A 24,296-nucleotide genomic window follows, 5' to 3' on the forward strand; every position below is an offset into this window, starting at 1 on the left:
ACATTTATCCCAACATCGCTTCTTACATTACTCATTGTTTGTCTCTCTTTGTGCATATTTCAGACATGGATGAGTGCGCTCTGTCTCCGAAACCTTGTAACTTCCTGTGTAAAAACACAGAGGGCAGCTACCTCTGCTCCTGCCCAAGAGGTTACAGCCTGCAGCCAGATGGAAAGACCTGCAAAGGTACACGCACCCCTCCAGCTGTTTGTACCTGTGTTGAAACATTAAAGATATGCACTTTAATGATCTTGTTTATAGTCAGTTGTCTTAGTAATCTTGCTGCTTTCAACGCACAGGTTCTGTTTATTAATCTGATAAATTGATCATTATTAGATTAATTATTGCTCTAATAATGTTTAGAAAACAGCTTTATGATTTTGAGGCTTCATCCCTCCATGTGATTCAGTTTTCATGCTGTTTCTGTGGTTTCTTCTCCTCCTCTAAGATCTGGACGAGTGTTCGACAAAACAGCATAACTGCCAGTTCCTCTGTGTTAACACCATTGGAGGCTTCACCTGCAAGTGTCCTCCTGGCTTCACTCAGCACCAGACTGCCTGCATTGGTGAGTAGAAGAAGAAGATCAGAACAAGTCAAGCTTTTTAGAGACTGAGGAAATAAAAAATAAAATAAAAAGGAATTTCAGTGTGATACAGTGTTTACAGCAATAGAAAACAACAACAACAACAACAAAAAAACATTTTTAATGATATTTCTCTTGCCTTTGCAGACAACAATGAGTGTACAGCGCAGAGCAGTGCATGTGGTTCCCGTGCCTCTTGTGTCAACACGCCTGGCAGCTTCAACTGTGAATGCTCTAAAGGTTTCTCCTTGGACACTGCAGGCATGGAGTGTGAGGGTGAGCATGCAAAATATCTTATATATCTGGATAAACATAATTTACAGAGGCAGGTCTGTTCAAAATCCAAATGTGTGGTCACATGTAAATGTTTGTGCTCAGGTGTTTGTGATCGAGGCACAAAATAAGAAATTGTGGTTGCACTGAGATGTTTAGTGTCACTGCTGATGACAGGAAATTAAAAATCTTAATTTTCCTTTTCCTCAGACGTGGATGAATGTGGCAGTAACCACCGCTGTCAGCACGGCTGTCAGAACATGCTGGGAGGTTACCGCTGTGGCTGTCCTCAGGGCTACGTGCAGCACTACCAGTGGAACCAGTGTGTGGGTGAGTTACTGTGACTCAGACTCTGTCAGCTTCTTGTCATGACAGTGATCATAACAGAGGCGCCAATGGGAGCATTACAGAGGATGCTCCCATTTTAGGAAGGCATTTTCCAAGCTTACCAGGAGTTTTATTATGTTACTTTTTAGTAGAATTTAACCTACAATCACAAATTTGTCAAAAGAAAATGTGATAGAAACAAATTAAACTTCTGATCAAGTTCATCCATTAATTATTATTGTTAAACTAAATCAGAGGATATTAGCTTGTAGATTGTAGACTGCAGATCGATCAGTGTCGGCTTAAGTAACAAGAAATTACAGCAGAGAAATATCAAAATATATTTGAGGTCATTTTGAAACAGTGATACAAAGGTTCAAAGTGTCCTACTAAAGAGCTGACGAATTCACATCAAGATTGTTTGTTATGTTATATGAACAATATCAGGTTTTCTTTTCCAAATATTGGTATAATTATCTGCTCTAAAATCTCATATCGGTCAGGGTATAGTTTTAAGTGATTGATGAAAATTACTTGCTACTTACAAACATTATTATATATTATTATCAAATATAGTTTTTAAATTCGTTACATCTCTATAGAAATTCATTGTAACCCAGATGTGACATATCTGTACATTTTGCCGTTCATTGTAGATCATTCATCACATTGTGCAAGTGTAATATTGCATAAGGGGTGCATGTATTATGTAAAAAGTATTGGCCCTCGCACAAAACCCTGTGGAACTTCATTACTAACGTTTGTGCGAAAGGATGAATTTGTTTAACATGAAATCTTTATGATAGATGTGATTAAAACCAGCGTAGTGCTTTATTTCAAAATTTTGTTCACTGCTATATGTTCTTTAGGTCAACATTAATGTTTTAATGTGGTTGTTTTGCTTTAACTTTTATTATTTTATACACTTGCTATATGTTCTGGTCTATCTACTCTGTAACTCTGGACTTTTGATTGATTGATTGATTGATTGATTAAGCAGTGTGGTATAAAGAATGGATGTCAGGAGACTCAGTAGTTAAGTATTAAGCAGGGTAAAATCAAGCATAGTAACTACTTAAGAATTACTTTCCCTCCATACAAGTCAAAATAATAATTGTATAATTTTGACATTATAATTTTTCTGAATTATGAACCACTATATTAACTGTCTTTTTCCCCACAGATGAAAACGAGTGTCAGGCAGCAACGGTTTGCGGCTCCGCCTCTTGTTACAACACACTGGGCAGCTTCAAGTGCGTGTGTCCCTCTGGCTTTGACTTTGAGCGGGGTGTTGGTGGCTGCCAAGATGTGAATGAATGTTCCACGGGCACAAACCCCTGTATCTACGGCTGCTCCAACACTGACGGAGGCTACCTGTGTGGATGTCCTGGAGGTTTCTACAGAGCGGGACAGGGGTGAGGGAACACACAGGAGGGATTACATTCAGCAGCTTGTATTTCTAAAAACAAAGTGATGCCATGTCTTACCACAACATATGACCATGTTTCATGTACTGGTAGTACTGAATTTGAAACTGTCTTGTTTGTGTCTCCACGCAGTCACTGTATAACAGGCTCAGGTTTCCCAGGTCAGTTTGTGGAGGGTGAGGATGATGACAGTCTGTCTCCTGAGGCCTGCTATGAGTGTAAGATCAATGGAGGGGGAAAGAACGGACGACACAAGCGTAACACTGGTGAAAATGATCTCAACCAGGTACATGTGTTAACAAACGGATTCTCAATGCTTGTCATGGTTCCTCCCACTGAGCTGCTTCACTTTGACTTTGTAAGAATTTAAAATCCTCCTTCTGTCCTTGTCCTTTCTGTAGGAACCAGCAGTGAGCATGGCCAGCGTCGACACCCAGGCCTCCATCCCCATGAACCTCTCTCTTGCCTCGCTGCTCAACAAAGAGCCTCTCCTGGAGCTCCGGCCCGCCCTGCAGCCACTGGAGCACCACGTACGCTACGTCATAACCCACGGCAATGCGAACGAACACTTCCGCCTGCTGGAACGCCGTGATGGAAAGAGCGTGCTCCGGCTCGGCAAGAGACCACCTTCGCCTGGATCCTACCGGCTGGACATCGCCAGTCTGCCACTCTTCGGGCCCCGAAGGCTGCACCAACTGGAGGACCAGCATGACAGTGACTACCTACAAGGGGAAATAGGAGATGCCCTGCGCATCAAACTCCACATCCACCTGCACTGAGCTCAGAGTGCAATCCTGCTCTGGACTGATTCCTAAAGCCTTTGAGTTGTTAACCTTTTATCCACTAACTCCCCCACCCAGTCCCCTCCTTACAGGACCATCCCACCAACAGGGGGGAATCAAGGGCTATGAAGGACTGAGTCAATCAGCCCAACTCTACCACCACTTTGTTACTGTTCAACTTATTATATGTTCATGTTTTGTGTTTTTTTTTGTTTTGTTTTTTGTTTTGTTTTTTACTCTTGCACCCCCTCCACTCCTACCTGACCCAGCACTCATTGTCCACTGAGAGCCAGTGGAGGAGATGGCAGAGAGGTGTCTTTGTGCTTGGATCACAGTAACCTCATGTAGAAAAACAAATAGCAGACAGAAGGTTCACCAGTCCAACGAGCACTTTTGTAGATGAGCATCACAAGAAATGGCATGAAACAGGGGTTTTAATGTGCTGAGAGTGGCCAAAACTGTCTTAATGCAACATGTATGGTAATATTTAAAACACAGGGCAGCATCTAAAGTCGTCTGGTAGTAATAAGAAGCGATGCTAAGGCTCAAGATAAGGAGTTGGGTGTCGTCATAGTGGTCTAAGGACTCTCTCACCTCTCTGTGATCTTGGTAAAAAATAAATCACAACACTGGGGATGAAGGTTCATCTCGTTTGCCCCTCTCAGTAATGTAGTATGTCATTTAATGTATTTTGCTGTTTGGAAAATGTTAACACGAAGGACTGCAACATTTACACAGCATTTCAGGTTCTTTTGGTCCGTAGCACTCTCTGTCTTCTAGCTGGAAGCCAACCAATTTTCAGATGAGAGAAACAGCAAACTGTGTTCTGCTCTGATGTGACTGATTTTTTTTTGTGTCCCGACCGCGGGCAGCGCAAAGCAGGGAATTAGCGTGTTTGCGTGTGTGTACTGTCATGTTTGGTTACCTCAGTACTTCTCAGCGAGTGTGGACACCATGCTGTGATGCTGACTTTAAAACAAAAGAGGGTGCTAGTGTCCCTCGGCATCCATCATGAGCAGGGAATGCAGCGGTTACTTGCTCATAGACTTTGAAGAAGATAGATCAGGTCACATTTGTATTTATCCTTTAAGGGATTATGACTTCAGGTGCACTGATTCAGGACCTGAGAACCAGCTTTTTCATCAAGTCAAAACTCTTCTTCTCCCTGTTGGCTGTCAGAAGCTTTTGGCTTCTCCTAGTTTTACTACAAACACTTACACACGAACGCTTCAGGAGAGCAGAGCTGGAGCTGACAGCCGGCAGTTGGGCGGCTCGAAATGACATTAAGCTGACTTTATCTGACTTCTTTGGCTTCACCGTGAGCTCGATGTCTCGATGAGGGCTAAGCCTCGTTTACAGCACAAAGAGACGAGCCGCTGAATACAGCGGCAGTCTCAAAGGTACATGACATGTTAAGCTGTAACTAAAAGTAGTGCTTTACAGAGTAAGGGCACGCACAGGTGAACACCAAACCTCACGAACAAAAAAAAAAAGGATACCCGTCAGGTCGTATTTTATTTCTCATGATTTTTTTTTTCTCTCAAAGAGAAAAACGGTGCTACATAATACCATCTCTTATGCTGTACAAAGAAAGTGCAGTCTTGAATCTGGATTGCGAAAGTGACTTTTCCTTTTTCTTTTTTTTGCTAGGTTTTATTGTTGTTGTGTTTGTCTGTTTTTGTGTTGTCTCCGTGCTGAAAAAACAATATTATCAAACTCGCTTCTTGAAAATTAAATTGTATATTTTTAAGTGAAATGTAGTTTTTTTTTTGGTTTTTTTATGTCATGGCTGCCAAAACCAATAGTAAACCCAAGATTGAAGGCTTTACGTGTTGTTGACTTTGTTTTGTTTAGTAAAAAAAAAAAAAAGGCACCAGCAGTGTACTTGTTGATCACTGACTGAAGATTTAAGCCACTGTTCATCAGTAAAATCAACTGTCAGCAAAAAGAAATCAGAACACGTCAGAATTTAAGATAATCAGCATTCCCGTTATCTCACTCGTAGGGAAGCTTACACTGTCTGTGCAATGCCTTAAGAATCAAGGCATATTTGCAAAGCATGCCAGGATCTATGGTGCTAAACGATAATCCTGTTCTCTGAACATCCAAAGTTGCTGCACTGTCCCACAGCCTAGACAATGTTTATAACACATAACCATTTTCTAACCTGGGATGCTTTGTATACTTTGTATCTTTATTGTCAGTTTGTAATTTTTCTTTTATTTGCCACTATGTGTTTTACAAAAAAAAAGGCAGTGTGTTGAGAGTGCTTACTGTATCTCAGTGTCAAACTTGAATACTGTCATCTGTTCACATCACCTACTTGTCAATCAGACAACAAAGAGCCTGAAGTTTCAGTCGTTAATCATGAGCCTGACACCTGTTGATACCAGAGTTGAACTGAAAGCTGATATGACAATCATCCAGTCACACCACACCTACTATCTGAGGATCGATAAATAAATCAGCCATCATGAAACATCTTTTAAAATCCTAAGTGATCATTATCTGCAAAGATGAAAACCAAAGATTTATGACACCAAATGGCAGTCTGTATAATTTGAGTAATTCACATTATATTGTAAACGTTTGTCCAGTGACATAAATGGCAATAAAGTATTGTGGGTTATATTTTTAAGTCTCGTGTTCTTGGTTTTTTTCTAGGCTGGAATGTGAAATGTCCATGTTTAACAAAAGCAACACAAGGAGACTGTAGTAGTAAGTAGCACTCCTTTAATTTCATTTCCAACATGAATAACGTGGACTCTCCACACAGTCCAGCTCTCAGTGGAAATTAGAGAAGAGTAGCTGAAGAAGGAAATCTTGACTATTTTTCACTGTTTCAAACCAGTGTATCAAAAACAAAGCAGATAGTCAGAAAAATATGTAATTACAAAAAAACAAAAAAAGCAAAGCTGTCTGCTTTACTTCTTTTTAAAACCGGGCTGCATGACTACCTTAAAAATCCAGTCTAAAGATTGATACAGTAAGAGGAAGAGACACAAATATTGCAAAAAGGAGACTCTGAAAAACATGAGTCAAGAATATAAAAATAAAGCTTTCTTTTGCCAAAAGGTTGATGTTTGCTTCATCACCACACTCGGCAGGCTGACTACAGCAAAGGACATAACCAGTTAACGTAAACTCTACTTGCAGTAATAAGGGGTTATATAGTTTCAATATGGCTTCTCAGTCAGTCATTTAAGCTCTGCCTGTGTTATGTATGTCGAGTGGTCTCAAAAATGTGGATTTGAGGTTATAAACTGTGTTGTGAGTGAATGGTCCCAAAATCATACTGTTTCAATACAGACAAGCTATGGAGTTTGGTCAAATCTAGCCCTAAAGTGATGTTGTGGTGGGGTAGCATGTTCGACTGTGACAGTAGGTCAGGGTTAAGGCAGGTGTGCAGCTCATTGCTTCTGTCCTTCATGGTCCAACATCTGGATTTGAGTGAGTGTTTGGCCTGCAGGGTGAGCCTCTTGTTGAACCACAGTTGTTACGGTTACATACAGTCCTGCAGCCTCATATTTACACCAGCACACAGTGATATAAATCAGGTTGAGTCCAGCAACCTCCCCCCACCACACACACACAACCCCCTCCGTAGAGTGCATTCACAAAATGCATTGTCACTGTCCATCTTCATGTCTAAATCGGTCCATGCTTCAAAAGAGTTTGTTTGTGCGCAATGAAATATCCCCCAGTACACGCCCAATTCACCCTACACCAGTGCATAATCAAACTGACCCCTCTCCAGTCCCTCCTTGTGGTCAGTCCAGGATGATGCAGGCATGCGGCTGTAGGGGTCCAGCAGGATCCTGAAGCATCTGACCAACAGGAAGACCAGGAAGAGCATGAGGAGGCCTACAAAGGCCAAGGCAGTACGCTGCTCTGTGTCCACCCCCACCAAGGCCAGAGGGGGGCTGCTGCTGCTGCCACCGCCAGGACTACCAGGGAGCGAGGAGCTGGCCGGCGACAGCAGCAACTCATAGTCAAGTGTGGACACATCATTCATCCTCCACGGGGCCCGAAGACAGGGCTTACACTCTGACTGAATGGTTGGTGTGTTGGGTGGAGGTGCAGAGAAGGAAGGGAAGGTGTTCATGAGGGGCGATGCTTAGGGAAAGGGTGTCAGTTTACAAGTTCTATAATGCAGACCCTGTTTTTTGGGTGAAGGGCGTATGACCTTAAAAAAAAGTTAGGTAGCCTAAGTCAGCAGGTACGTAGCAAGGAGGAAGGCTCCTGATCAATCTTCAGGTCAGAGAGTGTGATGGATATAAGGGGTGTGTGTTCTGATTATGACAGGTGTTGTTTCCTCTGGTGGCCAGTTTATTTAATCAAATCTAGCTCAGTCAAAGTGACACGACCCAGACAGTTCTGGTCCTAATCTGCTCTGACAATGTGACAGACAGACAGACAGACAGACACACACATGTGCACGCACACGCACACGCACACACACACACACACACACACACACACACACACACACACACACACACACACACACACACACACACACAACTTCTCAATTAATATGGACTACTTTTTTGTGTCACACATTTGAGGGAGCGACTGAACAGTCTAATGTGGCTCTCTTATTTGAGCCTCAGGTGGTAATTTCGTTTTACCGTATTTATCAGAGCCAGTCTGCCACATCAGCTCTCATTCTCACTTTCAATCAGAGCAGACAGGACAGGACACTTCCTCCTGCAAATGCAAACACACACACACAAACACAATCAGTGTCAAGGTCAATGCTCTCTAAGAGAGTTAATAGTGTGCGGATGGACTTCTAACACCCAGTTGGGTTCAGCTGTTTGAGTGTGTGTCTGGGTATTGTGGTACTGAACTGAGAGGCAGACACAAGTGTTACAAACACAAGACTATTTAAACCATCTGCAGAGACCAGAAACCAGGTGTGTGTGTTCCTGTGTGCATACATGTGTGGGTGTTTGTATGTGGCTAATTAGACTGGAAGGTCAGCCGATCAGTGGTCCTGAATACAAAACAGTGCATAACCTTTTCTGAGGATGCCTGCTAAATGCAAAGTTTTCCCTTTCGCCCGGCTAGTTGGAGCGTGATAGGTGGGTCAGAGCTGTCGAATGCAGAAATAAGTCTCTTCCAACGTTTCCCTTCAGGATGATCGCTTTAAAAAATGCCTCTCTTGACAAGCCGAGAAGCAATAAGACATAGAAAATGTTTTGAGAAGGTCTGAGTTTGTCTGTCAGGTACGTTAAAAAAAAATACGTGGCTTCATTTGAATGCAGCATCTGTTCATGGGGATGTTCCAGTAGTCTTCAGCTGATATGAGGGTGTTACCAGACCTGCCGTCATCAGATGTTCCTGGTGAAGCTGACCCACCACTCCCAGCCTAAAAGAAACAAAGGCACCTGGTTAGAAAACTGTCAAAAATCTCACTAATAATAATTAGTGTACTAATAATAATTAATACATTTAAAATGGACGACATAACAATATAATTTTAAGTGACTGTGGCTCAGATGGTAGAACAAGTTGCCCACTGATTGTAAGGTTGACAGTTCAAACTCCAGTTCCTCCTTTCCACATTTCAAAGTGTCCCTGGGTAAAACACTGAAGCCCAAGTTGCTCCTGATGGGAGGGGAGCACATCGCCATTTTGTGTGTGTGCATGTGTGCAACCCGGTATCATGGCAAAGTCTGAAATTGACATGCCCGTCCGCTACAGCAAAACTTGAGGTAGCTATGCTTGGCGATGTCTAGGCATGACACTTACAAGTTTTGCTGAAGTGGACGCGCATGTCACATGGTTGGGGTTAGAGAGAAAAAACATGGTTATGGTTAGAAAAACATTAACAAATAAAAACACCTTGACACCACTTGGATTTGAACCTCATTGAACTGCATGGCAGTCTGTGACAAATACCACAAAAAAACTGTCCTTTGTACTTGGTCTCAAGGCCTCTATTGCAGCTCCATGGTCACATGATCCTTCTTAAGGTGACATTTACATGCATGTAACTTTCACATCTTCAAAATGTGCAATAGAATCAGAATGTGTAACCCTCCCACCTAGACAACCCCAAGCGTAGCTATCTCACATTTTGCTTTAGTGGATGGGTGTGTCAATATCACGCTTTGCTGTGATTTTGGGTTCAATGGGAGCCAAACATTGTAGACTGCACACATAAAAAAGCACCTTTATCAGTGCATACCATTTTCCATTCAAATGCCTCAAAATAAAACCTACACTGCACAACATTTCCATTTTTTCCATTGTTTCAAATGCGGACCATAAGAGGATTAAGTCATTTCACCATACAATCTGATTATTACAATCCTCTGCTCAATAATTAACAGTGACAGTGACATTAGCCATCTGCAGGGAGAACACAGCACCGGCATCCCCTGTAATGACACTCAATTAGGAAGCTGATTATGGTGTCATTATGGCCGCATTAGCAGTAATGAATGTGTGATTATAAACACTGTTACCGCATTACCTCACCCCCATTTGTCAGTGCACTGTTACAGTGGGCCATTCGTTCACTTGTTGACCCCCTTCATTCATTCGCCCGCATGATGGAGGGAAAGACAAAGTGTCATGGAGCCTCATTAATAATCTAAAATCACATCTCCTGCAGCAGATCGGGTTTCAAATCATCAAGGATATGCGATACATCAACCATTTTTACCTGCTCATACGTCTGAATAGCCTGGTGACGGGGCTATTTGCTTAGACAAAATGTGATACCAACAGATATGGAGAGCACTGTGTGCGCGTGTGTGTGTGTGTGTGTGTATGTGTGTGTGTGTGTGTGTGTGTGTGTGTGTGTGCGTGCGTGCGTGCGTGCGTGCGTGCGTGCGTGCGTGTGTGTGTGTGTGTGTGTGTATGTGTGTGTGTGCACGCTAAGAGAGAAAAAGGCAAGAAGATGCATAGGGTCAGAGAGGCAGAAAGGGAGAAAGAGAGAAGTGATTTTAAATTTTAAGTTGATGTACTGGGGAGGAAGAATGAGCAGATTTATAGGGATTAAGACAGATTTTAATTTATTTTAAATTTATGGTGACTTAGTTATTGCCTGTATGGGGAGAGCATTATGACTATGTGAGATAAAAAGAACTGGAATTACTGCCTTGTGATTGTTTGCCTCTGCCAGACAGTCAAGTTGCAGTTTCCATCCATGTTTGCCCAGACTCATATGTAGTGAAGATTTTGAAGGAATTGGGTCAATAAAACTGGGACTGATGAGGCACAAAGTTGTAGCCATAATAGTCAACAATGCTTCTAGTATGGATGTTGTTGCAAAGAAGCAACAAATTCTAAAACATGGATGCTTCACACACATTTTTGTATGCTGACATCACAGAATATCTATAAAATGAACACAGTTTCAAGGTGGACACTCAAGATGAGTGCAATCAATTAAATATGTGACCAAATGTTAAATATGGTCTTAATCTCTCTTTTTGTTTGTTTGAGTTTTGGCATCAATTAACAAGAATGGTACAGACATGAAGTCACAGTGAACTTCCCCTTTGAGACCAAAATTGAATCAGATCATCTTTGAGTCTAAGTGAACGTTTGTGGCGAATTTGAAATTCCCTTGAGGCTTTCCTGAGATATTGGATTCAATGGGAATGGTTTGAGGTCACCTTGAACTTTGACCTCCAAAATCGAACCCATGCATCCTTCGGTGAATGTTTGTGCCAAATTTTACGAAATTTGCCAATAACATTTTAGAGATATTGTGTTCTCGAGCCTGAGACAGACAACCTGAAACCACGATGCCTCTGGCCTCGGCTCTCCCCAACACGGAGACATTAAAACAAACCTTTCACTCAGTGTAACAAGATAAAAACAGGAACGTAGGAGGACAGAAAACAGAAGATGAAAAGGAAATTATGAAGATTGATGGAGGAGCTGAAGATGGATGGACAGAGCAGAGGTTCCCGCGGTGAACAGGCAGCAGTAGAGGAGAGCGTGGAGGTTTGCTGGTACAAACTGGACCGACTCTCCTCTGCATGACCATGGCAAAATGTTTTTTCCATACACTCTGTCTGTCTCTCTCTCTCTGTCGCGCTCAGTTCAAAGGTTTTCTATTTGCCACTTCATCAGCCAGTGTCTCCAGGGTGCTCCGTGCACCAGGCTGGCAACAGGATGACACACCTGGGAGGTGGCACTCACACTGTGAATGATTGTGCACTTCCGTGTGTGTACAAAATAGACCTGCTGCGTACATGTAAGCAATTGCAGGCTTTCACTGCCTTTGAGTTATGTGAGTTGTAAAACCCCAAAATAGGTCAGAAAAACCTTGAAACTGAACAAGGTTTTTCTGACCTATTTTTCGAAGACATTCATAACACCAGACAATGTCGCACATATATATATGACCTTTATTTAACCAGGTAGAATCAATTGAGAACCAATTCTCATTTACAATGATGACCTGTCATTTTTTTTTATTTTTTTTTATTTTTGTTAGACCTGAAGTGCATGTTTTTGGATGCAGCTGCACATCAGGAATGCTTTCAAACTGAGACTTTCAGACCCAACTTCAGACCAAATCCTTAAGCTTTTTGGCAGTACTATTCATCAGCAGTTATTTGATCACTATTATCTAATGTTCTTGGCCTGTGGCATTAAGAGTGATCTCCTATTGGCCAAGCTTTAATGAGGTTTATTCAAGATAAGCCAGCAGGTAAGGCCAGGACCAGCTAGATCCAGGAGTTTGGACAGTGTCATTGATGTGACATGATATGGAAGTTTTAGTACCATCATATATTCATATTTTAAAATGTCAAAAACCTTTGAAAAATATGAAAATGTTCTAAGAAGCTCTGGTCTTTGTTTAACAAAATATGCCAAACTTGTCAGAAAAGTACATGTGTAAATGATGAATGATCAGGAAATATCTGATCAAAACATGAAGAATAGAATAACAACATCATGAACAACACAGCTCAATATTTTATGCCAGCTTTCAGTATTATTTTCATTACTCTCTCAAACACATTTTAAACAGGACTAAAATCATACTGGTGTTTGATACTGAACTCAACAACAACAGACAGTCGCTGTACCGGGAAACTCGAACATATAAACACAAAGGGATGCAGTCGAATCCTGCTGTCAGCGGCTCACTCAATCACACACATGCACACACACACACACACACACACACACACACACACACACACACACACACACACACACACACACACACACACACACACACACACACACACACACACACACACACATTCATCATACAGCTTCACAACTTCACCCTGGATTGTCCCAGTGCCACCGCTGTGCAGGCCGGCACTCCCTCACTGAGCCAGGGCCACACACACACACACACGCAGCGGCATTCGCCTCATATGAGCCGCTAAAAGTTACGAACAAAACCTCCTCATCAGATCCTATCCGCCCTATATTTATTAATGGCAGCTTTTCTCCATTATCTCCAACTCATCACTGAGAGAGAGTGGATTATGAATGGAGGAGAGGACAAATGGTCTCAATGATGAGAGAAAAAGCATTATTTCCCTCTGAAAAGGGAAAATGTATGCAGCAGGTAGACCATAGCATTTCAACACTGTACTGTATATACTGTATTTTTTTGTGGAGTCAGTGACTTAGAGAGTTCAGTCATAGGTGTGTGTGTGTGTGTGTGTGTGTGTGTGTGTGTGTGTGTGTGTGTGTGTGTGTGTGTGTGTGTGTGTGTGTGTGTGTGTGTGTGTGTGTGTGTGTGTGTGTGTGTGTGTGTGTGTGTGTGTGTGTGTGTGTGTGAAGCTGATGGAGGGTGATGGTGGGAGTGAGACTTAACGAGGAGGAAAATAAAGTGAGCAATCTCTGTCTGTCCTCCCTCTACCTCCCAATGACTTATTCACACACACACACACACACACACACACACACACACACACACACACACACACACACACACACACACACACACACACACACACACACACACACACGGACATACTGTCGTCCATCAGAATTGTCTCGCTTTAGTTCTCGCCCACTCCACTGCTCATCCAGGACACTTCCTCAAAGCACCCGACGAGACCCCTGAGATGAAGGGAAGTGAAGCGGACACTCGTCAGTCTTCATCAGAAAGTCCTTAGATTGACATCTCTCTCTCCCTCCCACACACAACCCCCCCCCCCACACACACACAAACAGTCCTCCACAGGAGACTCACTCATATAAAAAAAAACACACTATGGCATGGTCACGTAGAGAAGCAGGCAAACTTATGCTCACTTCGGCGAAACAGATCAAGCATACAGGAGGCTATATTGTATACAGCAGCCAGAGAGGTCCATTTACACATAGTGCGTTCACACACACTCCCACGCACACACAGCGTCACTGTCATCACTTTCTCACAGAGCCATTTGTCAAACTAATGTTGACAGAACTCATCAGGGTAAATTAAATGAAGAGAGCTTAAAATGATTTAGTTACCTCTCAGGTGACCAGAGTGTCACCTTTTCCCTCCTCTATCCACCTCCTGCGGTGTCTACACACACACACACACACACACACACACACACACACACATACACACACAAATTCAGAGCTTTACATGCTTCACTCGACAGTACAATCAAGTTCAATTACTACAAGTTCAAATAATCAAGATTTGTTTTTAAATTTGTACAATGTGCTTCATCAAGTAATGTGAAAAAATTGTGACGGTGGAAAAGGGGTCACTTGTAGCAATGAACCTAAAGAGAGGTATCGCCCAAATCTGCAGCGCCCCTTGAAGTTCCAGCTCATTGTTCAGCCACGTTCATATTTTGGCTCACTCAGTGTTGTTATCAGCCATGGCAGGTACTTTGAAACTATAAAACCCCACTGCACACTGCCTGCTCAGCAACAATGGGCAGACAAACACAGTTACAGACAAGCTAGTGAACATAGTGGAACATTTAGCAACAAAATAGCCAGGAAAAATAGATACCAAAAACAGAGCTGAAAGAGATTATTGGGCTTAAAGTGGCCAGGTGGCCAGAACCATGAGTAAATGAAGAAAAATGTTGCTTTGTGTACAAGCAACAGTTTGGATTATCAAAGGAGAAAAAAAAATCAAATTTAAGAAAGATTCAAATTCAGCATAAAAAGGACTTTGAGGTCCATCTGTTTTAGTTTGTGGGTCAGAAAACTAGTTAAAGCTCTGTTTATTATTATAAAAACTTTCTTATGTGCTCTTAAGTGGTGGTGAAATGCCTGAATCCTGAATTTTTAAACCAAGTAAAGGAAATGTGTTTGGGCTTATAAACATTGTAATTCTTCAAAACATTTCCAGGAATTAGCATATTTGACATAACAGCCGTGTTTAGGTAACAAGGGAAAATTGATGGTGCATTATTAGTCAGTTTATGTGGGATGGGAGGGTTTTCTTTCTGTTAGTCTTAAGTTAGAGTTTGAGGTCACTGTAGAGAAAAATTCCAGGTCATTTCTACAAAAATCTGACATATTCTTTGCCATGTGGTTTCAATAATTGTTTTGCTGAGCTGTTTGGCTCTTCTTGGGTGTCCTTTAGCTCTTTCTGGGCTCTCTGCCCACCTCAAATATCCACAATCAAACAAATCGAAACCAAGCAGGATCTTTTCAACAGGAGGGGTCCAGACCACAACTGCCCTCCCCCTTCAAGCACACAGCCCAGCCAGCCTCTACAATGTTCAGTGCAGAGACAGCCTTGATTTGTCATTATGTATAGCCTGAGTAAAGCCACTCTCTAAAAGTAATTAGACTTTAGAAACAAAGAGAAAGGGAGAAAAGAGCATTGGAGAGCAAGTGGCAAGAGAGAGAGAGAGAGAGAGAGAGAGAGAGAGAGAGAGAGAGAGAGAGAGAGAGAGAGAGAGAGAGAGACACATGGAAAATGTTCCCAGTCTCAGCTGCAGCCTGCTGGGAATTTAATTAACCCTTTCCAATTGGCTGCTCATAAAGATAAAGTGGACCTGAAGAAAAGGCAGAGGGGAGCTATGCAAGATCCACAAGCTCAGGTGGGTATCCCCATCACATCACTATAGAAGCAATGCTGTTATACAAAACAAGGTGGAGGCCTCCAGTGAAAATGTTTTGATACCATTCATCATTAAGCCTTATTGATGTATTTGATTTTTATTTTTGTGGTAATAGATCTGTGTTTGCCTCAGTTCATTCGTCACCTCAGGGAGCTGACACCTGCAGTGTGTCTGTGGCTAATGAGCACGATTGGGACCGAATCACCTTGAGCTGTGCACAACAACAAACGCTCTCCAAGTACCAACCCTATTTTACTTCATCATGTGCAGCTTAACCTGCGGTTCACTGGTATTTTTAAAACAATGAGTCACAAAACTTTACAGACCCAAACATGACCATCGGTCTTACAGGTATTTTTAGCAGTTGAGGGAGACAAAGTGTCTGTGGAATCATTTCTCTTTACGCTTGGCTTGTATCTCAGCTCACGAGCACCCAGCTCCTCAGATAGCCTCTGTCATTATTAGGCTGGCAGACAGTCAGGAGCTACAGTAATGGTGATAAAGTTGGGCAATTAAATATTCTGCATTTCCAACGCAGCCAGTCATTTGGCTTTGCTCACACACTTGGATGTGTAGAAAAAGGTCTGTATTTGTGTGTGAGACAGATATAAAGGCACATTGAGAGAGAGAGAGAAAGAGAGAGAGAGTGAGCGAGAGAGAGCCTCCTGGTTTTTTTACTGAGTGTTCATGCAAATAAGAGGGCAGGGCTGTGAGAGGAAAGCACTGAAGACTGCTGACTTTAAAAAAAAAAAAAACATACAGCCACATAACAGAGGGCAACACACTTTGTATAGAGTAATTATTCAGGAACCTGTCCATCGTCATAAACATCAACAACAGATCTCACTGTTAGGCATTTCTAAAGAATCAAAGTGGCCCACTATTGTATGAAACTGTTTGCATGAGCTAACCATGCTAAACTTGTAGTGAACCAGGAAAAATAAGGGATGGAGCGACAGAGGGAAAGACAAATGGAGCTGTGCACACATGAAGGATCAAAGGGCAAAACAAAGCCCTCTCAACAGCAGCAATGCAGCTGAAGAATTCCATCTTCAAAGCTGCAGACAATCTATCATTTCATCACCAGCACAGATGAACACGACGTCTATTTTCTCTATCAGCGTATATAGGGATTCTCAAGGTCACCCCTGCAACAAAACTGAGAGAAATCAAAAGTCATCATCTAAATCATTCCAGCTTTGTTTTAACTAAACACATTGGGGCTTGATTTACAGCTGAAACTCTTCCCTGACAGCGTCATCTGCTGCACGGTTAACCGCACCTTTCTCCAAATAACAGCGAGTGGGATCAGATCTTCAGACATCAGGAGTCTCCCATCAGGAGTCTCCAGCCTGCTCCGTCTTCTCTCCTGGATGTTTGTGTCACTCTCCCTGACAGCCTGAAGCACTGCTGTGTATCACTGCCACTGGGGAACACTTTGATAGAGTCCCAGTGAAAGGACGGGACTGGAAGCTGGATGTCCTGCTGCTGATCACAACTGACTCATAATGTGGTGAGTCTTAATAATGGCCCATAATATGTGCTCTATAACATCCTGTCCTTCACTCCCACCTGTGCTGTGCTTCTCTTATATATATATATACTTTACACTACAATGTACATAAAGATAGTTTATGTACAGTATATTAATGTATACATGTCTATAATGTATTTACTGTATTTGATCCATAACACATGGATCAATATGGCATACAGGGTTTAAAATTGAACCATATTTTCTGAAGTGCTGGGTAGATATAAGTTGTTCTATGGGATATGCAGAGCTCCTTGTATTTCATGCACTGGTTCACAAAATATAGCTCAAGAAATCCAAAAAGACCCTTTGTACAGATTTTTAACAAACATGTTCCTGCTTTAAATTTGTACAAACATGCGAAAAACTATTTACATTTTGGCCCTTTGCTGGAAATTTTTCTTTTTCCTTGATCTGTATGTGTTTTCATGTACTTACAAAAGGGGATCTACAGACCACAGGTTTGAAATTATGAGACCTCTGAATATTACGTAGTACTCGCAAGGTTTTCTGCCCCCTCTGCTAAATAGTAAATAGTCCGAAATAAATGTCACTGAAAATATTAGCGGCGATAAAAATATTATAAATGCTCACACTCACAGAGTGCGTTTTATTCGACCAAGTCATGGCTCTCTAAGCTCTACATTTTTTTTTTTCCTCTTATGAAACCCTCGGGGGGGAGGGGGGGGGTTGACTCAAAGGCAAGAGACTCCTGAAACACATTTGTCGCTTCCAGTCATCTACCTCACTGATGCAGGCGTGCTGACAGGCAGCGAAAGAAACCCACCTTTCTCTCCTGTTTCCCACCACCACCGCTTTCATCAGCTCTAAACCCCCATCTGTCCCACAAGTCAATGTGAATAAATGTCAGCCCAATCTTTTCCACCTAGATTCTATATTTAATTCACAAATCACCAGCATGAAATATTCACACAACGATGAGGACGAAAGGAGAGTGATGGTCAGCAGTGAGTGGGTGAAAGCCCGTGGGTGGACTTTTCTGCATTAAGACAAAAAACGATAAGGGGGTGAGAGATGGTGTAAGAGAGCAGCTGACAACAGTTCACCTTGAAAGACCCCCGCTGTTGTCAAGGCAACAGTGACGACAGCTAACAGTGCAGCCAGGGAAGACCCGGTCGTAAGCTGAGAGGTGGCCAGATGAACGATGAGGAAAGAGGAGGCAGAGAAACAGGCATGAGTTAAGTGGAAACAGAGCAAAAGAGACGACAGAAGCTGGAAGAAAGGTGGCGAGCAGAATGCTAATCCCAATGATTCACGTCTGCATTCAGACAGAGCAGAGGGACGCAGCTATCTGGGGAGAACGAGGGGTCAGGCGGCATCAATCACATGCATTTGGAGGTAAGAGGCAGAGAAAGAAAAAGCAGGGAGGTGAAGAACAAAAAAGAAAAACAGAGATGAGATTTGGGCAGAATGAAAGTGGTGTGTGTGTGTGTGTGTGTGTGTGTGTGTGTGTGTGTGTGTGTGTGTGTGTGTGTGTGTGTGTGTGTGTGTGTGTGTGTGTGTGTGTGTGTGTGTGTGTGTGTGTGTGTGTGTGTGACAGCCAATATGGAGATGTCAGCACTCTAAAAGTCAGAAGACAGCACTTTCCTTCCATCAGGCAGCCATTCTGTCAAGTCCACCGGGACAGAAAGGAGCCACTGCCAGCCAGTCAACCAGCCCACAATGAAGGCCATAGATATTACATGCCCTGCCCACACAACAGTTGCTCAAAACCAAGGTGGAGGAGGGCTGAGAGTCAGCACAAAAAAAATAAAAAATACAAATAAATTCATGTAGACACTTCGTTAACTGAAATGTCAAAGCAACTGTGAGCCAAGGATGTAAAACAATGCCTTTCAGTCGAGGCAGAAACACTTCGAAACCATCTGGCCCACAAATCATGGACGTGAAAGTACAATGTCAGGGTGTGATGCCCATAAAATTCAGTCCACCTTTAGAGAAAGAAAGCAGCTTTAAATACTCAACAATGGACAAAGTGCTGATTCAGACAGTGAGGCTGAAATAAGTTTGCTCAGCAGGGTGCTGCTGACGGCTCTGATCCCCAGAGACAAAAGAAGCCACCGGTTGGAGTCCTGAGCACGGATTAAACAAAGAAGAAGGCATCGCAAAGACTCGGACATATCACCTTGCTGAAGTGAAGGTCTGGTTTCTGAGCTTACAGCGGGGTGGTGTGTGGGGTGCTAAAGCCCCCTCAGATGAGAGCTTATCTGCACACTTTACTTCAGGGCTCATCAGCAGATTTCATTAGAATAAGCAAACTGGCCTCACGTCTTTTCTTCTTCTGCTACTTCCAGTGAGTTCATAGACTTGTGCTGTGGGGTCTCTGAGCTCAGATGGAGCTGCGACAATAAATCCTGGTCCCTGTGTCAGATATCAAAGCTGATAGATTATGGCCTCGATGAATATTTGATGGCTGATCTTCAACAGGAAATCAAAACCGCTGCGTCTTGGGGGATCGCCTCACTCTAGCTTGTCAAGGTTGAAGACCCACGATGACTCGGCTGCGTCTCCTCTGCACTGAGACAGAAGTAATTTTCATGAGAGCCATCCTACCTTCCTGCTGGTTTTTGTACGAGGTGGCTCTTAGGGACAGCAAATAGGATGTTTATGACTCTGTGTGCCGTCCTGCCACATAATATACAGTCAAATTGAATCACGCTCATTGTAACATTGCTATTATTTCACAAGCAATATACAGAAGTGCCACAAAACGTACAGGTGATTTCTTGCTTTATGCCTCCACATGAAAAAGTAATTTCAGATCTGAACCATACCTCAGTATTAAATTTAAATTATAGCTTTCAGAACGTTGCAGTGACCCCACCGCCTCACTCAGCTGGTTTTAAACAAGCGCCAAACAATGCAATAAAGCAACCTTTGGTGAGCAATACAAAGTAAATGATATAAGATATCAGAGCTAATAACAGAGATTGGCAGTGACACGGTGAGACAGCTGTGTCCCGGAGAGCCTGATTCACTAATGTACTCCATGTAATACTGTGTATCCTGACAGGAGTGTGAGGAGGGCTTGTGGCTAAACCCACCTCGGTTTTCTCTTTCCTTTCCAACTCTCCTCCCATTACAGGTCATTTGCATGATGACACAGTGAGCTTCCTGCCAATCAGCATTGCCACTCATGCTGTGTATTCATCAGACTTGGTAAACTGAGAGTGGACAATAAAGTGAAGTAGCCACAGACCATTGCTCATTTTCACAATTACTGATTAAACGCCTTAACACACAGTTTTCCCTTTTAGTTTCCCCTTAAATAGTTTTTGTTGAAGTCATCTTGCTGCACACTGTGACAGGCCCAGTTTTACAGTTTATTCTAAATGAACTATTAACTGAAACTATGTTTTCATGGTTTGAAATTTTCAAACCCACAACACCTTGTTTGTATGCCTGCACCATTTAATTGAAAAGGAACATTTTACATATTTTTTACTCAGTTCTGCTCAGTTCCTGCCGGAAAAAACTTCCAATTTTTTTATTTATCAATAATTGGTTGGAGAACAACAGTTTGTAAAGACAATCCCAATGGCTTGCCATTAATTGTTAGGCATTAAGACACAAATATTTTTGTAAATAGCCTTCATCAGGCTATATAAAAACTTAATTCATCACAAACCATAACAAAAACTCTAAGAATAACTTAGCATACAGCTACTTGACCTTCCTGCGATGCAGCCATCAGCAGCATGCTGTAGACACTTGGGTGAGTGGTCTTATTACTTTCATTCAAGCAGGAAGAGATAAGAATCTCTCTGCTTTGAGGATCTTTTACAGTTTAATCTGAAATCTGGTCTCAGAACCACACTGGACCTCTGTCCTCTGCTGCGGCGACCTCCATGAGATTCCAGATACCAAAACTTAGATTACTCATTATAGCTAACAAGTCGGGGTAAATAATTCAGCAGTTGTCACTGTAACATAAGACAATACGGATGGAGGAAGGCAGTAAGGCTGTGAGGCATCCAATGCCTGGCACAGATTTCAGAGTCCTGCACTGGGTAAATGATAAGGTGCAGGATGGGCTAAAGCCTACACCTCCATGGCCAGGAACTAGATCCAATTACACAATAACTGCTAAGGAGTTGTTACAGATAGAGTGTAAATGGACTGACGACGCAGTTTCCCTATCAGCATCAACTGCAAACCTGAAAGAGCAAATTAAATTGAAAATACATCACGAAGGGAAATTCGATTTTTACTCTGAGTGACAGCTCGAAATTAAATTCACCTGCATTGTGCAAGCTGTTCAGAATGTATTCATCTGTGCTGTCCTAAAGGGGGTGGGGGTGGGGGGGCTCAGAGGGGAAAAAAAAAAATACACCCCAGCTCAGCATGATAATTTCATTCAATCTATATTTGCTGAAGGCGCCCTGATCGGAGCTACAAGGGGAAGGAATTCTGTCTTTTCAGACAAGCACAGTCATAGTAATTTCATGGTACATTGGTCCATGAGGTGGTAATCCGTTTTTTGGTTGTTATTGTTTTTTTTTGTAGTTTCCAATAAATCCAGACAATAATAATTTGTAAAAAGGACTGCCACTAGTGAGGTCTCTGATCTACTTTTGACCCCTCAAATAGAGAGAAAAAAAAAATCATCTGATACTGGTAAAAATGCAAAGTTTTTTTTTTTTTCCCTGGAAGTTATTTGTTTTTATTTGGACTTTTGAGGTTGATTCATCAAGCCGTCTATTAATTTCTAAACCAACAGAGGCATTCTGCGTACTACTGCTGCACTTTGGCAGAAAGGCTGTGGTCAGCTAATAGTGGTTTGGCAGACTGAGCTGCAGGAGGACACGACATCTGTAGCGTGACGATAACTTGGAAAGTTTGGCACAAATTTGGATAAGCTACCGGAACCGACGACGGAACATCAAACTTTGTAATAAACCATCTTAAACGGCACTAAAACACATGCATGTCATTGTTTACGTCGCAATCTTTTATGCACCCCGACTCGTTGCAAATGTATGCTTTGAAACAGATTTTTACTTTAACTGTTTTGTTTATTTTCTAACACAGATATCATAAGTAAATATTTGTGCATTATTTATCACCAACCTGATTTCTGTGTCCACTGCGTGCGTCCGCTGTACCCGACCAGCTGCAGCAGCCTCAAACTTTGGGATGTCCTCCTCCTCCTCGTCCTTCTGCACCTCTGCTTCTGCTGCTACTGCTGAGCGTCGCTTTGCTCGGAGACACAACTGGAGGCAGGCAGCGACTCTCAGAGCTTCCCACCCACTCCGGCCTCCCCTAAGGCGCACAGCCAATCACAAAGGTACCATCGACACAATAATACGTGCATAATTCACACATAACACAACTGTTTATGGTCATAAAAACGAGATGTGGTGGGTCCTGATAGGACATAAGTGCACAGACACTGTATAAATGTTGCTGGATATGAAATAAATGTGTCTGTTACAATACAGTTACAGACTTACACACTTAAATTCAGGGCTGACTGGTGGAAAATCCAAATGGTGCAAATAATGAAGCTTAAATGTTATTAGTTCCTGATAAATATCAATAATATACCACTGTAATATGTGTGATTTTTATATAAACAGAAATAGCACATTGCCTATCTTCATCACAGCTAATGTAACTTCACACCCTCCACTTTTCTCTTCATGTCCTCGACCCTTTTGTACATGAAAGCAGCTTGTTTCAACACCCACTGCTTCCCTCAGAGGCCCTCCACTAAAAGGACCGGGCCAAAGAGCATGGTGCACCTTCAAACTGCTGCATGCAAGGTATCAAACTCCTTGATTGAGATCAAATGCAAAATCTTTAGTTTTTTTCATGCTCCAGTACAAAACTGATTCTAGATGACGGTTTATTGTACTTTTTAGTCATCAGGAAGGTCTGGAGGCCTCCAGGTCAAACACACAGTAAAGTCAGCAAGTTCCTCCAGCAGGAAGAGAATGCAGGCATCCTTTTAGAACCGCTCCATGAGATCATTAAAAAAAAAAATTATAATTTGTTTTTTTTTATGTCATCCTTTCAGCTCTTTCACCTCACTTTTCCATAGCTGTGTTCCTCATTCTTCTCTTCCTCCATTTCTTAACCATCCTCTTCCTTCTCCTCCAGTTTGTTTCCATGTGGTGACACTGGTGGCAATCTGTGCCACCTTCTGCCATCACTGCATCCCCTGCCAGGTGCTACTGCTGCCATGTCCGTGTCCCCAGTGGAGCCGGTCAGGGCTGGAGTGTCGTGGCTGGTGGGAAACGAGGGCAAAGAAGAGACACCTTCCTTAGATTTATTGCAGGAGTTCTTCTGGTACTCAGAGACTCACCTCCATATTAGGTGATGGGAGGATTTGCTATTTTGCATCCTGGAACAATTTTTGGCCAATAAATAGGTTTAATTGATTCTCCATATTAATGTCTACATTCAGACCAGATCAGCTATATTTCCATTGTTCTCGAAGCATTGCAGCAACTGCATCACTGTAAAAATATTTTCAGTAACATCAACAACATGGCAGAAAGCTAAAGAATCTGAAAATGTGTCATTTCGGAGAGAAGAAAAGAAACCAGCCAAAGTGGAGGTTTAATAACTTTTTAAGGTATTCTATGTATCAATATGTATTTCTTTTCTATGAGTTCACCTATTTCTGAGCAGATGTCAACAAAAGCACATGAAGGACATGTTACTGAACAATGTCACATATTCCCTTCTGGTTCATGTCATGATGGCGAGAGTGTGTGGGTGGACTCAGAGGAGCATTCAAACCTCTGACAATCCAGCTGGACGCACATCCATTATCACTGCACTAATTTTAATTAAAGCAATTTTCTCTTGGAACAAAAGGCAGCTTCGCATGAGGGGCTGAAAATGTCCATGTATTTTAAATTGGGTGTAAGTGTGTGTGTTTGTGTGCGTGTTCATCTAGTGTGGAGTGGCTGTGTGGGTGTGAGCAAGTACATCATGGAGTGTGTCATTTTCCCAGGTGTGGGAAATGTGTGTGCGAGTAGGAGGCTTTGATTGGAGCTAGAGAGCCCATATCTGGCATGTTGACTATACATGTATAAATTTGTCTATGCTTTCACAATGCTCTTGAATGCATGTAAAAATGTCATCTATTCGTCTGTGTCTGTGAATGGGCTTGTGGGGCTGCGGGTGGAGGGGCAGGTGGCTATGACCAATCAATAAGCCTGATAATGAGATCTGGGGTGTGTAGTTATGGCAGCACCTCGGGCGAGCAACACCTCCTCTTCTGTAAAGAGCATTATTGTCTCCTCTCCTCCAAGCGAACAAGCACCTCATTAACCTTTGGAGCCAAATCAACACCGATCAGACGCCATTTACTTT

At 42.4% G+C, this 24,296-nt stretch overlaps 2 protein-coding genes and 1 long non-coding RNA gene across 3 annotated transcripts in view; 2 read left to right on the top strand and 1 right to left on the bottom strand.

Annotated features, from left to right (window-relative positions):
* fbn2b (fibrillin 2b) overlaps positions 1 to 6,030 on the top strand; it is a 68,180-nt gene extending 62,150 nt beyond the window's left edge. Inside the window, exons 59-65 of the mRNA XM_069699112.1 lie at positions 64 to 186; positions 449 to 565; positions 731 to 859; positions 1,067 to 1,186; positions 2,367 to 2,598; positions 2,743 to 2,896; positions 3,012 to 6,030. Of these exons, the coding sequence (XP_069555213.1) occupies positions 64 to 186; positions 449 to 565; positions 731 to 859; positions 1,067 to 1,186; positions 2,367 to 2,598; positions 2,743 to 2,896; positions 3,012 to 3,389 (1,253 nt within the window). The 3' untranslated portion in view covers positions 3,390 to 6,030. The remainder of the gene's footprint in view (positions 1 to 63; positions 187 to 448; positions 566 to 730; positions 860 to 1,066; positions 1,187 to 2,366; positions 2,599 to 2,742; positions 2,897 to 3,011) is intronic.
* A 950-nt stretch (positions 6,031 to 6,980) lies between these two features.
* On the bottom strand, positions 6,981 to 7,864 carry LOC138621228 (cortexin-1-like). Its single transcript, XM_069699114.1, has one exon. It carries the CDS (start codon positions 7,495 to 7,497, stop codon positions 7,114 to 7,116), a length of 384 nt encoding a protein of 127 aa, XP_069555215.1. The 5' UTR covers positions 7,498 to 7,864; the 3' UTR covers positions 6,981 to 7,113.
* A 14,253-nt stretch (positions 7,865 to 22,117) lies between these two features.
* On the top strand, positions 22,118 to 23,226 carry LOC138621230 (uncharacterized). Its single transcript, XR_011310927.1, has 3 exons — positions 22,118 to 22,257; positions 22,644 to 22,735; positions 23,073 to 23,226. It is a non-coding gene; the product is annotated as an uncharacterized lncRNA (long non-coding RNA).
* Positions 23,227 to 24,296: the final 1,070 nt, after the last annotated feature.

Source organism: Brachyistius frenatus, unplaced genomic scaffold (genome assembly GCF_029030835.1).
Source record: "Brachyistius frenatus isolate BFR_SWC_R1_liver_20210118 unplaced genomic scaffold, ASM2903083v1 Contig_29, whole genome shotgun sequence".
Taxonomy (NCBI): Eukaryota; Metazoa; Chordata; class Actinopteri; family Embiotocidae; genus Brachyistius; species Brachyistius frenatus.

Bases quoted from the DNA above. Each gene is read 5' to 3' on its own strand.
- LOC138621228 (XM_069699114.1), bottom strand. From the start codon at position 7,497: ATGAACACCTTCCCTTCCTTCTCTGCACCTCCACCCAACACACCAACC.